Source organism: Chanos chanos, chromosome 9, assembly GCF_902362185.1.
Source record: "Chanos chanos chromosome 9, fChaCha1.1, whole genome shotgun sequence".
Classification (NCBI taxonomy): Eukaryota; Metazoa; Chordata; class Actinopteri; order Gonorynchiformes; family Chanidae; genus Chanos; species Chanos chanos.
The window spans coordinates 9341185-9356143 of NC_044503.1; the positions used below are offsets into that span (position 1 = coordinate 9341185).

The 14959-nt window shown below is 40.3% G+C and overlaps 3 protein-coding genes across 3 annotated transcripts; 1 reads left to right on the forward strand and 2 right to left on the reverse strand.

The window, feature by feature from the left end:
* The first annotated feature begins 800 nt into the window (after positions 1-800).
* tpk2 (thiamin pyrophosphokinase 2) lies at positions 801-3313 on the forward strand. Its single transcript, XM_030784683.1, has 8 exons — positions 801-994; positions 1217-1458; positions 1627-1690; positions 1813-1943; positions 2103-2221; positions 2395-2527; positions 2617-2713; positions 3058-3313. The coding sequence occupies exons 1-8, from the start codon at positions 919-921 to the stop codon at positions 3102-3104; spliced, it is 909 nt and encodes a 302-aa protein (XP_030640543.1). The 5' UTR covers positions 801-918; the 3' UTR covers positions 3105-3313.
* A 1535-nt stretch (positions 3314-4848) lies between these two features.
* Positions 4849-8222, reverse strand: rhoaa (ras homolog gene family, member Aa). The gene is made up of 5 exons (XM_030784684.1): positions 8147-8222; positions 6549-6704; positions 6006-6126; positions 5225-5355; positions 4849-5098 (listed from the first exon to the last, which is right to left on the reverse strand). The coding sequence occupies exons 2-5, from the start codon at positions 6702-6704 to the stop codon at positions 4925-4927; spliced, it is 582 nt and encodes a 193-aa protein (XP_030640544.1). The 5' UTR covers positions 8147-8222; the 3' UTR covers positions 4849-4924.
* Positions 8223-10739: 2517 nt separating this feature from the next.
* Positions 10740-13226, reverse strand: ndufb11 (NADH:ubiquinone oxidoreductase subunit B11). Its single transcript, XM_030784685.1, has 3 exons — positions 12990-13226; positions 12323-12453; positions 10740-10975 (listed from the first exon to the last, which is right to left on the reverse strand). Exons 1-3 carry the CDS (start codon positions 13176-13178, stop codon positions 10846-10848), a joined length of 450 nt encoding a protein of 149 aa, XP_030640545.1. The 5' UTR covers positions 13179-13226; the 3' UTR covers positions 10740-10845.
* Between the last annotated feature and the right edge of the window lie 1733 nt (positions 13227-14959).

A 14959-nucleotide genomic window follows, 5' to 3' on the forward strand; every position in this document is an offset into this window, starting at 1 on the left:
TTTATCCAGTTAGGTCTGTGTTTGGTCTGGTCCAGCTGCTTTCCGGTTTGCCATATTCCTGATCTTTCTTTCAATGTCAGCAGGTACTTTAACATTTCCTCTAGCTCTAAGGGGCTTTCCATGGTCCTCTTGACATTTTGAACCCACAGAGTCTGTGCGGCTCTTCTTCTTGGTCCAGGGGGTGCTTTGTTCTGGGGTGAGTGCTCAGCCATTGTGTTGGCATCTTCAGCCTGTTCATCTACATGCAGGAAGGCCACGATCTCTGCAGAACTGAGCAGGTTGTTCTTCTCAGTTGCCCTCATCAACCTTTATTCAGCGGCAGCATCATGAAGGAGTTGTCACTGAACAAAGAGCATGCATTCTCTTCCTATTCTTCTTCTATTATTATTATTATTATTATTATTATTATTATTATTATTATTATTATTATTGCTGCTGGTGCTGTTGTTGTTGTTGTTGCTGCTGCTGCTGCTGCTGCTGTTGCTGTTGTTAACATTAACAACGGCAATAACAATGGAAGTTTACTCCACATTACCAGTTGACTGATCCAGATCATATTTGGACAGTTTCTGTCAAAAACCTAGAGAAATCCAAGAGAGCTGAAAACGAGCATTCTAATCGGAATTTGGATGCTCTCAGAAAGCCATAGTCTTAAAAGATCAGACTAATTCTGCCATCTACTGGAAAATGATTAAAGTACAGATGTATTTATAGTCTCGTCAGTCCTTGCTCAGCCAATCATTCTTTCGGAACCCCTGTTTAAGGAAATATGGAGACTGCGGTGGTTATGGTTTAAAAAATATAAGCTGCAGTTTCATATAAAAGACACGGCGTTGAATATTACAATGTCTGTTTTATGACTACAGTCTCTGAAAACATTATTTCAGTTTACTCGAGGATCAATCGAAGTGTTTTAGAATGGCTACGCCTACGCTAACGTGGTCAGAGAGAATGCTTCTGCTCCTTCGCCGAATGAATAACTTCTATTTGCCGGGTGAGGTGCCTTTACTTGCCAGGTCCATACCTGTGACAGTATCACAGAGTAATGCCTGAATGGATTGAAATAAAACATAAGTTCAGATGGTCATATGTTGTGATTTGCTCATGGCATTATAACAAACAAATAACGATACCACGCAATCGGTTATCTGTTATTGTGGTAATTTGACACCTGTTCTACAGCAGTTTTTAAAATGGAATTTGGGCTTGTACACAGGTTCCAGTCTTGAGAGTTGTCTACGGTTCGAAGTTGCCGGGGAACAAGTTGGCTGGGTGCCCTTTAGAGTAGCGTCCATCTTGAGCTACTTTCCTCATGTTTTCAGTCAACCATACGGGAGCACTATTGCAATGTCTTCCGCACTTGACACCTATCACAAGAGGTCAGAGGCTATGGACTTAGTTCTGCAGGAGCTGAGGAGGGATGAGTCACTTACGTGTCTGAGAGGCTGGAGAGATGAGGTGAGAGGCACAGTCAAGCACGTAAACAACACGGCGACACTGGATAGGTGATAAAGAGAGATGTTCAGTATGTAGGTTATTCACTGCATCATTGCTTAGATTTTAAATTATATTTGTATGAAGTGCTATTTTTCTACTCATGTGACGTTTTCCTCTCTCTCTCTGTAGAAATACTCAGTAATGCCCAGATTTTGTGACACCCCATTAATGCACATGGAAAGAGCTGCAACAAGTAAGCAACATATGCAACCCACTCATATTGAACTTAATTTTATGCGAACACGTCCTGCTTTTGGTGAGAAAAATCAGAATGGTTATGAATGTGAAAATTGTCTGCTATATTTTCATATACAGGCCTGTTTGGGGTTAAACGTTACGGGGTCCATGTCAATGGTTATAGCTGGGATGAAAATGGTATACTGTATATGTGGTTGGCACGCCGGTCCCTTACAAAGCAGACCTACCCAGGAAGACTCGACAATCTGGTATCACTTTTATTTTTTTATTTTTTTCCAGCTTTGAACACGTAGGATTTATCATCACTGGCAATTTCAAAATTAACCGGCAGGCAAAAGAAGAATGACGCCGTAATTAAAATACGTATTTTAATGAATACACTCCTTTCCCCTTACGTTTATTTCTAGGCTGCAGGAGGTCTAGCAGCAGGTTGCAGTGTGAAACACACGCTGGTGAAAGAATGTGAAGAGGAGGCGTGTATCCCTCCATCTTTAGCAGAGAAAGCCCAGCCTGTTGGTACAGTGAGGTGACTCTCCTCCTCTCGAAGGCAGATCTCAAACCATATATTTTAAGAAAGACAGAAAGAAATTAAAACCAATTGAATTGCTTCAGGTATGTAAGTCTCTCTGTTTGGATCCTGACAATATAGAACGTTTGCCAGGTCATTCATGTTATCCTCTGTTTCATTCATTTTTGTAGCTATACTTATGAGGATGACGAAGGCATCTTTCCTGAGTGCCAGTTTGTATTTGACTTGGAGCTGCCCCTCCACTTTAAACCCCATATCGGGGACGGAGAAGTGCAAGAATTTTACTTCTATCCTATCGATAAGGTCAGACACTCTGTAAATGAACTCAGTGATCCTATTCAACGAAAAAGTTTGGTCCGCATAGGTGAATTATTGCTGTGTTCTGTGTGCAGGTAAAAGATCTTCTGGTCAGTGATGACTTCAAGCCTAACTGTGCCATGGTGGTCCTAGACTTCCTCATCAGACACTCTGTCATAGAGCCTGACTCAGGTTGGTAACTGATAAGCTCACAACTATGATTTTCTCTTATGTTTTTAATGATACTCCAAGAGCCAGGTATTCAGGCATCAAGCTGAAGTGTAACTCTGAATTAGACTGTACTTTGAGTGATGGTTGTCCATTGAAAATGCAATTTAAACCATGTCTCGGTCTCAAGCCTTTGCTCTGAGTAACTAACCTACAATGTAGCAGACATTGAATGGCATCAATAAAAACTGATACCAATTACAGAACTACAAGTGTTAGAATTTCAGCTGATGATCATTATTAATGTGTTGCTGGTTTTCGTTGAAGAGTCACCAACCAACAGTCCCTGTGTCTTTTTTGCTTTTCAGAGCCCTATTATCACGAGTTCATTGCTGGGTTACACAGATCACTATAAGTGAAGGGTGCATATTATGGGGAACCTAGTGCCTGGTACAGCTACCTCTGTGACTTAATGATGCATGCCAGAGTATGACGCTCATTCCTATTAACGCAGTGATATTAGTGTTACCATCAGTGAAATCTTGTGAAGTTCTGTACAATACTTTATGAACATATGTGGCTTCAATTCAGATGAGGACATTTTGGATTATACAATGCAATTTCAAGAGTAAATCTGGAAATACACACACAAATAAATAATAAAGGCACAGCCAAAATTGCCCTATAACTTTATTTTTTTTTCTTTCTTTCTTAAAGTACATTTAAAAGGAGTTTGGAGAATTCCATGGATGCAATTTTTATACAAAAAAGGTACAGTTGCATCAAAGGTTCTTTTTTTTTTTTTCTTACAACGAAACGTAAGATCACTTAAAAGAAGTTATTTGCTTTTTAATAATATGGCATTTAAACTGTTCTCTCATAATCTTGCTTTCACTACATTCTTACATTATTTTTTTCTTTAAGAATTTTGAAATTCTAAAGGTAGAGGAATTTGCAAAATATGTGTGACTCATCAAGAAAAAAAGCCAGTAGAATGTCACAAAAAAAAAGTTAAAACTTACAGTACGAGAGAGAAAAAAAAAGGGGGCGGGGGGGGGGGGACTTCAACAGTAAAAAGAATGACATGGAGTGAATAATGGAGGGAGTTGCTCGTGTCTGCGAGGTGAGAAACAAACGATTATTATCGCCTCACCCTAAAGAGCAGCCTGCCACGCAGGCGAAACGTATCCGCAAGAAAATACGACTTTTGCAAAATCTCTTAAATCTGACCTGATACAAAATTAGACCTCTTTTTTTTTTTCCAAAACCAAACAGTGTCTGACAATCCACATAAAGTGTGAAATAGTATTAAAATTCATATTCTGGTATGCTTTGAGCTCAATTACTATAGATCAACCCAAACTAAATTTCTTTAAAAAAAAAAAAAAAATTACAATACATAAACAAGCATATAAAATACCCAAAGAAAAGTGAATTAGTATCATTATGGATGTATGCGTTTTACTCAGTTTACAAGCAAAGGCAAATAAGAACTAGATATATTTAAATTACTCAGAATTGACAGTTGGGACAAGGTGTTGTACGACCTCCAGTGATACTCTTAAACAGTGACTACGCTTTCTATAATGAAGAAAAGCTGGCCCCTTAATGAATGGCATTGGTCTATCTGTTGTGGGAAGAACATATAAACAGAGAGTAGAGCATGGATGGATAAAAATGAAGAGTTGACACAAAGAGACACAGGGTGTCTCTGTGAGGTTATAGACAGAACCTGGGAACAACCCCATTTGAGGCAGTAATTTCACTGTTCTACAACAATGCTGTGCTCTGAACCAGAACCAGTTCTGGGGTCAAAGGTACTGAAGTAACACCCAATAGCAATTATCAGTACTCCTGAGGAAGGTCACATTCAAAGACAAAGTATACCCCAGAGATATTATGTGTTGCTCTAGAACTTTCTAGATTCAATTCAACAACTGAAATACTAATCTTGATAATCTTGATTTTAAAGAGTACTGATATCAAACGTGTTGGCCTTAAAAAAAAAAAAAAAGTTAAGTCCCTTTGTCAAATACTACGTATTCAGTTATCTTCTCTAGGTCCTTTGGCCTGGTAAGATAATGACTTTCCACAACCCCCATCTGCCTCACCGCCCATGTCCATTAGGGAATAGATCCCATCCCACCCACCCGCCCATCTTACTGATCTCTCTCCTTCTTTTCCTTGGCCTGGTTTGGTCCCCCTTACCCTCCCTCTCCCACATCTCCTCCCTCCCTATAGCAGAGTGCAGGCATTTTTCTTGCCACGTTTCTTGGCCTGGAGCGCCGCCCTGGTGGCCATTTCAAACACCTCCCTCACTCCATCCTTCGTTTTGGCTGAGCACTCCAAATAGCCGAACGCATTGATGCGGTTGGCCATGTCCCGACCCTCCTCTGGTTTTACAGGTTCCTGTTGCATAAGGATAAGAGCACAGGGGGCATTTAAATGTGGTCGAATGTGTGGGACATCTTGGATAAAATAGAAGCGAGAGAAACAAAATGGAACAGATATTGGGAGTCCTAATGAATCACGTACCTGTTTCATTTTTAACAGTTCCCGACGCGTATGCTCGTCATTCCGTAAGTCCTTTTTATTTCCCACAAGAATGATGGGAACGTTGGGACAGAAATGCTTCACCTCAGGGGTCCATTTCTCTGGAATATTCTCTGTGAGGGTAAAAAGTGGTCGAGGAAAACATTGAAGTAAATATTGCCACACAGTGTGGGCGTTCCTATTTACATTCAGACTACAAGATTAGCCCGGTAAGCTATTTCTGAGCCTGTGTACACTTCAGATTATATAACTGTGGTCCAAATGTGAGATGTTTGAATTCAATACTGTGGCAGGCATTATTAATTTACTATAGAACTGTAAATAAATTTAAAAAGGAAACAACGTAATTTGAGTTATAGCAGAGCAGTTGCAAATTAACTTGCCGTCCTACATGACGACCAAAGGAGTAGGCTTCCCCTCAGAATTCTTTCACCGGGACATTTTGGTGTCATTATGACAGAGCACAAAGTAAACGAGTAAAATAAATAAATAAATAACATAAATTGTAAAACAACAAAAATCCAGGCACTGAGAACATGACATCACAGATACTGCCAATCTGGATAGTTCTTTTGTGTTAGATAATGATTTACAAGACAATGTTGAGTCTAAAGGCAAAACCTCAGAACAGGATTTCTATCTCATACTGTATTTATAGGTGGTGCATCAATAAGTTGCCTTACTGTACAGAGTCTCTCAATGAATGAATTCAATGGAAATGAAGGGCTTTGCAAACAGTATCACCAGGACTTTCAATCCTTACCCAAGCTGTCAGGGCTGTCTATGGAGAAGCACATAAGAATAACGTCAGTGTCGGGATAGGAGAGGGGCCTTAGTCTGTCATAGTCCTCTTGTCCAGCCGTATCCCAAAGTGCCAGTTCCACCTTAAGACATAGAGGAAAACAGATGCTTTAGGATTTAGTCACCACTTTGTATAGCCTACATACTTCTGTCAGATGAAAGCCACTGTCATGACTGAACGCATTGTCTTAATGCTCAAACCCTCTAATTGTCGAAAGGCAAACTAAATTAACTTTCACATGTATTCATTTAGCAGACGCTTTTATCCCAAGCAACATCCGAATCAGGTAGAGCAGATGAAGAAATAGGAATATGTTTGGACAGTATCAGAAGACTCAGATAGTGAATGACATTATTTGTAAGACATGCAACAGGTGATATATGAGTGAGGGCTGAATGGATTTACTCCAAAAAGGAGGTGGACCAGGGTAACTACGGGGGCATTGATTCTCCACATTCGACTGCAATGTAACACACAGGTTAAATGTTCAGCAAGGATTCTTACCTGCTTCCCATCCACTTCAATGTCTGCAACATAGTTCTCAAAAACTGTAGGCACGTACACTTCAGGAAACTGGTCCTTACTGAACACTATGAGCAAACAGGTCTTTCCACAAGCTCCATCCCCAACTATCACCAGCTTCTTACGGATCGCAGCCATCTGAAATTTAGGCAAGCGTTCAGGTTAAAGCAAATGAAGCTTTCACTTAAAGGAAGAAAAAAAAAAACCCAGTGTCAAACAAATGTTGAGGATTAATCACATAAGTCTATTTAATCATTAAATCTTAATATGTGTTTGATTTACGTGTGAACAAAGGTATGACTGTGATACCGTTTATTACTGTGCAACATCAACGACAAAAGACAGTGACCTGAGTACAACTGGTATATGTAATACCTAATTCCTTGTCAACAGTCATATCAAACAAAAATGATGTACCTCCACTCGAAAGTTGTGATGCACATTCTAATACCATTTCAGTCTACTCTCTGACATGCCTACCCGGTAGCATCGGATCCTACTGCTGCTGTCAAAACACGCCACACCCTAGTGGCTCTCCCAACAGTTGTGAGACAATGTTATTTACCAGGACACATCATGTTATATAAACCTTGATACTGGATTTAAGAACGTTATAAGACGATCGTTTACACACTTTCACAACCTCACGACATATATGATTTATAGCTCTGCGTGCTACAACCTGGACGACTCAAAGCTGACATGGCACTGCGTTCTGTAAGGTTTTGCGCAAACTCCGAGCGTCGCACAACTCGAGTGAAGAAGTTATGATTAATTGCGTAAGACCAACAATATCTTTTGTTCTTATTGTTGTTTAACATCGATACCTGTAGATTTACTGTCACAGTCAATCTGACCTTTAATGGTCAGAAACCTTGCTCTCTGTGTATACATAGAAACAGCGAATGAGCCATGAACCAAATCCAATGGCAATTACGGGTGATCATATCCAATGGCAGTGGGGTTATCCTAAAGAGGCCATCGTAACGGGAAAGTATGTAACAAGTGCTTAAGTATGTTGAAAGAGAAACATGAAACGTTCACTCGCACGGGGGCTAGCAATTTATTTTGTAATGTGTACTACGTATCTATCAAGCTAGCCACTTTCTGGAGTGCCTCTGTATTTGCCTTGCTGGCTTCGGAAGCGAACACAGGCAGTATGCAATATTTCAACACTAGCTAAGCAAGCTAGCTAACTTTACAGCCTATCAAGAATGACTGCTTAGGTGTTACCGTGAAACTAGTCATTCACATGAACTACTCCGATGTACAACTCAGTCTTTTCAGTGCGTTGCTGTTGTCCTGTATGTGCTTCACAAATTATCCATTTAGCTCAGAATGCGGTACTATACATCCTATCGCACAATAAGTTATCTGACCGAACTAGGTTTTTTTTCACTTGTTGTTCGTCCGTTTCCGTCATCAAGACCAGCTAGCAAGCAGCCAAGATCAAACGAGATCTTTAAACTCCTCTTTTCTCTTTCGATTAAACGTTTTCATTACGGATTGTTACTTAAAACTGTATAAGTGGTTGACAAAAGAAATGACCGACCAAAGTGGTGATATTTTAATATATTTACCGTTTCGTTTCAGATGTCCTCCCTTTCTTTCTCTTTTACTGGGCTATGTGAACTGAGCAACAATGACGAATATCCAAGATGGCGACGGAAACAAGTATTTGTCAGAATAAAAGACGACAATTATTTGAACGCTTTTACAACGCCGAAAAATAAAACGTCAAAAATCGTCGACCCACCCCACTGACAGCATTTAAGTCTTTAACGTACGTCAGATACTGTTCACGGACTGAGTACCATTTTTCAGATCATATCGATCCATTCAGTTAATACTCCTGAGAAATTATTCGCAGCTATCACAGCACACTCATCATAAAGTTAATGAAATAAGTTAATGAAATCAATATAAGAGATATGTTTCAGATTTATCAGGGAGAAACCCATGTCATTACAGAATATAAACATACACAAATATCAGCGACTATAAGTACATACATAACGTGGCTAAACAACTAAAACGTCACAAGAATGTGGACTTCAACTTTAAAGTAACTACAGCACGATTACAGCCCGCTGTACAGGTAAGTCACATTGAATACTACTTACCAATTTGTGTCACCGTCAAAAGAGGTCTGATCATCAGCATTTCGATATGAGTGAGAAAAAAAAAACGGGCACATTGTTGCCTAACTTGAAGGTGACTAGACTACAAATGCGAAATTATTTCATATGCCAACCCAGTCTTATTTGAAAATCATGACAGCATATGTCAAACAGGAAAAAGCTGCATAACAAGAGGTACAGATGATAGGAGCTTAAGCTCATTGACAGGGATATAGTGATGCTTGACAGGATGGCCGTTAATCACAAAGCAATAGCCTATCGACCATGGAATTAATTTCACATCTGTGTGACCCATCCTTGACAAAAAAAAGTGTCTGTCTCACTAAGCTAGTATTTATGATAGGGCTGCAATATGGAATCAGTTTGAACCATGACGAGTGAGCAAAAACACCAAGAGTGGTATGATAACTACAAAATGAACTCGTGAGAGAAAAAAGCAATGTGGCTACATGACTTTTACTTTAATTCATTTTCCTACATCGGAATGGGTTCACATTTGCAGAAAGGTAAAGGATGCCATTAACCTGTACTGCCTGCTCCCACTTATAAAACACAGTAGTGAATCTATTCTGATATGACCAGTCATCCTGAGCGAGTCACCAAGTATGATGATTGTTCCCTGTGGTTGAATAATGGCTCTGGGCGATGTGCAGCCATTTTAGGCAACATGTCATGCTCTCTGCTGAAAACATTTTCCTCTAGATGTTGCCATATTTGAAAGTAATAATACCTTATGACCCCTGATAAATGGGTGCATGATTGGTATCATGGACACCTGGATGAGGCCAAAAAACTTTCCATGACCTCCCTAACAACCTAATCCAAACATCATTGATCCTTAATAGGCTATCAGTGCTGAGTAGTTTTCTACCTCCTTTATCCCTCAAAGGGCAGGAAACTTTCCTTCCTAAAGAATGTTCCAGTATATAACTAGACAAGGTTTAGAACTTGTTTAACAGATCTTAGTTATTACATTTTCAAGTTCTGTTTGGTGTTTCTGTTTTTTGTTTTGTTTTTTTAAATGTGTTTTCTATATGTAAGGAGTGAAGTTAATTCCTTTGTTGTTGTTTTTCTTTTTGCCACATGCAAGAAAGAACTTTTTTTTCCCTTTAAAACAGCTTGAATACCAGGTCTGTGAGATATAATTTAAAAGAAACAAACCTTGCTGCTTGATATTAACAGAATTTTATGTTTTGTGAGCTAGCAACACTATGAAAACTTTGCTCATTGTGACAAAGTTGCTTTAGAGGTTCCTCTGCTTTTTAGGTGCACAGATCTCTCCCTTCTCAATTACCATTGTCTGATCCAGCCTCTCCCTAAATACCCAAAACAATAATAGCCATCTGGGCTCTCCTCCAAAAGGATTTTGTGTCTTGTTGACGTGCTATATCATCTTATATAAACTGTCAGTAATACTCCGTATGCTGGGGGCACGTGCAGTTGTGGCGCAACACAAACTTCTGAGTGCAATTTCATGCGAAGGGTCATGAACTCCAGCGAATCGGTTTCAGATATATTTTTTTAAGCAGCACTTTCCTTATCCTCTACTTTATGTATGTCACATGTTTGTGTTCTGCAATGGTTTTGATAAAGTGTATCACTCTATCCTTTGTTAAATGGGGATATTTGGTAGTGCAAGTTGTTTTTGTTTTTTTTTGCTGTCCATGGCAGCAGATTCCCTACATTTGCAAGGGAGAAAGTCATTTAAGAAAGAGAAAAGAAATCAAACAGAATAGTTTCGGAGTACCACTGATTTTAGAGATGTAAATTACTGACTCAACTTCTGCAAATATCTGGTTTGAGCTATAATGCTTTGAGACCATTTTATGTGTTATATATCTCAACCATGTCATCAACTCAGCTGAGCTCAAGGTTTTTTTTAAAAATGTGTTCCTTCATTCTCCTTACAGTATGCATGACCATATAGAGAATTTCAGCTGTCCTGAGAGATTCAATGATTGTGACATTAATTAGGCAAATGATGAAATGTAACAAAAAAAAAAAAAGGCAACACAATGCAAAACAGTGAAAGTCTAGAATAATACATATGTTTATTACACTTTCGTTTTACTAGAATCAAATGTACAGTCAAAGACAAAATGAACAGATTATCAGTCAACAGGCTGGTAAGGTAGGGCCTACTCCTTTTCAGATGATGGTAGGACAATCTTGCTGGGGTCGTAATAGTTCTCATCCATAAGGGGAAGACCTGCAGCCTCTCTCTGAACAATCAACCTTTCTGCTTCCCGCCTTGCCCACTGCCTCATGCTGAAGAAAGATGTGACAGAAAGTTAGTCAGGCATAAAACAAACTAGCCATACCAAAGGGCATATTCATGTAAAAACAACTCAGTAATTAACAAGAGCAGCTACAATCATCATCAACATCATCATGATCATCACAAATTGTAAACTGGTAAGTAATCACAATATAACGTGTTCATTTGTCTAATAATCAATAAGATAAAACAACACACGGCTTGTTACCGTTTACAGAAGAGTGAAAGCAACAAAGAGACAAAACGGTATTAGAAGGTATTAAATTCATGATACTAAAGTTAACTGCTAAAACAATCCAGCTGAGACCTGGTGACTGAGCTGGCTGTGACATATGGTTTCCATTGTTTTCACACTCATAAAACCATTCAATAGCCACTTGTGCTCTCTAAATGATGACTGTCTTTCTGTAAGAGTTCACTCCTATTGTGACAACAATGCTTCACCACAGATTGAAGATGATCACTCAGAATGGTTTTGTAATGACTGGTGTTAAACACTCCCTCACTGTTCTCTGAACTTTAATAATGTCAGGATATTACATCCTACAACATCACAGTGTCCCCAATACCCTTCACCCTAGAAAATTAATACTTACACCTGTAGGTTTCAGGTGGCAAGCCAAAACATTTTTCTGGTGGCAGTGCAGTAGATCACTGTCTTTTTTTTTTTTTTCTTTTTTTTTTTTTTTTAAACACCACCTTACTTGCAAACATGTACTTTTATTTGTAATAGTAGGTTTAGATAATGCAACTCTGACACAGGACCTATTTCTACTTGCTCGGAGCTGCTTTTTTTTTTTTGCCTTAACATCCTTAAATGATGCAAAGACACTATAATTGGGGACTATGTATTTACTGCACCACTGACCAACACTGATGATGTTTGTCAATGTTGTCTTACCCTTGATTCCTTGTGAAACATCAGCAAGGCGACATGCCAGTCACTCAAGCTCCCTTTCACTTAAACCATCACTCCTCTCTAAGTCACTGAGATCTCCTCTAACCATTAAAATCAAAATAATTGGCCATACTGGCCAGCGATGTCAGTGACAATGAAATACTAATTACAAAAGTAAACAGACACCATGCCTGAGTGGTAGCATATGTTTTCATTAATTCACGTCTTTCAATTATTTGAATATTCCTTTATGCTTAGATTGCTTTTAGCAGCTACCTTAGCCAGGACTGAAAATGGTGCTTTTGCTAAATACTGAGCTATATCAGTAGTATTTCCATTCAGCTAACACCCGCTCTTGCACTGATCTGGGAACAGGAAATACTGCTGTATCTGCTGCTGCTCTAACACAAAAAGTTCCCTCGTTGACTGACATTCTTACCCGTGATCAGGCAGATAATGGATGAAAGTGCCCCCAATGACAATGGCCACGGAAATTCCAAAGAAAAAGGCCAGTTTCATATTCCATTCATCCACAATTGGGTCTTCTGAAAATCCATGGTAGTCTGGATTCTACAAAGTTCAGAGGGATAAGAAAGAACATGGTTAGTCAGGGGTTTTTTTTGTTTTGTTTGTTTGTTTACTTTTACTAAGAATCGGAAAAGAATAAACTTCAGATAAATGCTCTATTACTCACAAAGCTTGAAAACAACATTTTTTTCAACTACTTACCAAGACACACTGTCTAGATTCTGCCTTACAAAAGCTGCATGTTTGCACATAACGTTCCTATACATGCTGCCAGTGGCTGCGTGTTTCTAGTGCTGTAAGCGGTATATCTATATAGCTGTAAGGGGCCACTGCGCGCACTGGCGATAATTTAACGGGAGGATGGAGTAGTAAACACGGTAAGGTAGATAAGACCACACAGTGACCAACCACCACAATAGACTCCACTTGCTTAAATCGCTAGCTAGGTACAAGATAGTCCATGTATCTAGTAAAGAGTAGCAAGTATTCGCGTGACCGATTAAAAAATGTTTTTAATTGCTTCACTGAGTGTGAGTAGCTAGTAAGGATATTTTCGTGGATCCAAGAGACCAATTCACCTTCTCAAATACGTTGACCTCTGCGTGTCCATGGCTGTCTTTCGCAGGAGTCACCGGCTGTAAATCTGAAACAGTAGCTGCTCCAGCTGCGCTAGATGATGGAGTTTGAGACACGAAGCGAGTCCCGCATGCTGTATTTAGGCGAACCCGTGACAGCATGGGCCAAATCCTTGTCAACCGTGAGGCCATTTTCCCCCGTTCCCCTGCACTGAAAAGCTGTTTGAGAACAGCAATCGTTTCAGATAAAAAAAAAAAAAAAAAATCAATTCATTTCCGGGATCGGAATCGATGTAACCTGGAAGTGGAATACTGTTTCTTACTCGCTCCTTCTCGGTGATTGTGCTCGGTTTACACGGCATTACTGCCATCTACTGTCATTTTACATAACCCGTCATTATAAAATCAGGCGATCACAAATGTAAGACAAATCTAAACGTTCCACTTAAAATATTACTTGATTAAGGCCTTATCGAGTAAAATCTGCTTAAATCATATTATAATGGGGGCGAATCAATGCACACAGTTTGCGTCTTCGAGAGGTTGTTTTGCTTCATTTTTATATATCTCTCACACCGGCGGGGACACTCTTGTCGCTGTCGCTTGCAGTCGCCTAGCTGTTGCTTGCAGCCAGCTTGTGGGCGTTGCTAACGTAGTTTTGAGGAAGAGGGCTACAAATGTATCGACAAGAGATGCATCAATTTCCCTAAAAAAATGTATACACTAATAAATATTGTAAATATTACTATACGTTATACTTATTTATATGTTATATTTACGTCGTCTGAATTCATCATGGAGTTGTATGTTTGTATTTTGTAAAAGGCAGGCCTATTAGTATACCCAATAGCCTATATGCCTGAACAAATCAGCTGTATCCATACACAGAGACAACGTTGGGAACAAAAATGCTAATATAGGAACTAAAGTCACAGCTAAAGAATATAAGAGGAACACATCTGACCTCCGGTTGGCCGTCGCTCGACTCTGTCGTTGCTCATTTGCATAAAGGTGAACGTTGCTCAACTTTTTGTTGTCGCCAAGTTGTGGCGATTTTGTCGCCAGGCGACTGGTCGTGCCGTGTTGCTCAGTGACGCCCAGCGGCCATTGGAAGCGAATGACCTCCTGTCGCTTGTTGTCGCTGCCGGTGTGAGCGCAGGGTAATACGGCTGTTGTGCAGTTTTGTACCTCAGACATACACGTCCAAGTGTGATTAAACACTTTGGGCTTCAGCATTATACACGCTCTGCTACTCATAGTTCAGTGCTCTTAACCCTCAAAGTGGATCTCCCCCCTGGTGAACTGCCTCTCTCACTTTCCAGCTCTGATGTCTGCGCCACCCTGAGCAGGGTGAATGCACGGAAAGCAGCTGGTCCTGATGGAATACCTGGCCGTGTGCTCAGAGTCTGTGCAGGGCAGCTGGCTGGGGTCTTCACGGACATTTTCAATCTGTCCCTGGCCCAGGAAGTTGTCCCCACAAGCTTCAAGACTGCCACCATCGTGCCAATGCCAAAGCACTCCACAGCTACGGCCTTGAATGACTTCCGACCAGTTGCACTCACCCCCCTCATTGCAAAGTGCTTTGAGAGACTGGTTCTAACGCATCTCAAATCCTGCCTGCCTTCTACCTTGGATCCCCTCCAGTTTGCCTACCGCACCAACAGGTCAGCAGAGGACACCATCTCCATGGCACTCCATTCTGCCCTGACCCACCTAGACAGTCCCAACTCCTATGTCAGAATGCTGTTCATTGACTTCAGCTCAGCATTCAACACGGTGATTCCCTCCAAGCTGATCTCCAAGCTTAGCCAGCTTGGTATTAGCACATCCCTGCGCAACTGGACTCTGGACTTTCTGACGAACAGACCCCAGTCTGTTAAGTTAGATTACCTCTCCTCTTCCACTCTCACTCTGAGCACCGGCGTGCGACAAGGCTGTGTGCTGAGCCCTCTCCTGTACTCCCTCTTCACCTA

What these genes read in the sequence shown, in the direction of transcription:
- rhoaa (XM_030784684.1), bottom strand. Translation starts at nt 6,704, where the DNA reads ATGGCTGCGATCCGTAAGAAGCTGGTGATAGTTGGGGATGGAGCTTGT. An exon ending in TTGAAGTGGATGGGAAGCAG is followed by an intron (nt 6,127 to 6,548) that starts GTAAGAATCCTT and finishes CTATGTCTTAAG; the next exon opens with GTGGAACTGGCACTTTGGGA. An exon ending in AACTGTTAAAAATGAAACAG is followed by an intron (nt 5,099 to 5,224) that starts GTACGTGATTCA and finishes CTTATGCAACAG; the next exon opens with GAACCTGTAAAACCAGAGGA.
- tpk2 (XM_030784683.1), top strand. Translation starts at nt 919, where the DNA reads ATGGCTACGCCTACGCTAACGTGGTCAGAGAGAATGCTTCTGCTCCTT. An exon ending in GAATAACTTCTATTTGCCGG is followed by an intron (nt 995 to 1,216) that starts GTGAGGTGCCTT and finishes GCTTGTACACAG; the next exon opens with GTTCCAGTCTTGAGAGTTGT. An exon ending in CATGGAAAGAGCTGCAACAA is followed by an intron (nt 1,691 to 1,812) that starts GTAAGCAACATA and finishes TTTCATATACAG; the next exon opens with GCCTGTTTGGGGTTAAACGT.
- ndufb11 (XM_030784685.1), bottom strand. Translation starts at nt 13,178, where the DNA reads ATGGCCTCACGGTTGACAAGGATTTGGCCCATGCTGTCACGGGTTCGC. An exon ending in AGGTCAACGTATTTGAGAAG is followed by an intron (nt 12,454 to 12,989) that starts GTGAATTGGTCT and finishes TGAACTTTGTAG; the next exon opens with AATCCAGACTACCATGGATT. An exon ending in CATTATCTGCCTGATCACGG is followed by an intron (nt 10,976 to 12,322) that starts GTAAGAATGTCA and finishes ATCTTTCTTCAG; the next exon opens with CATGAGGCAGTGGGCAAGGC.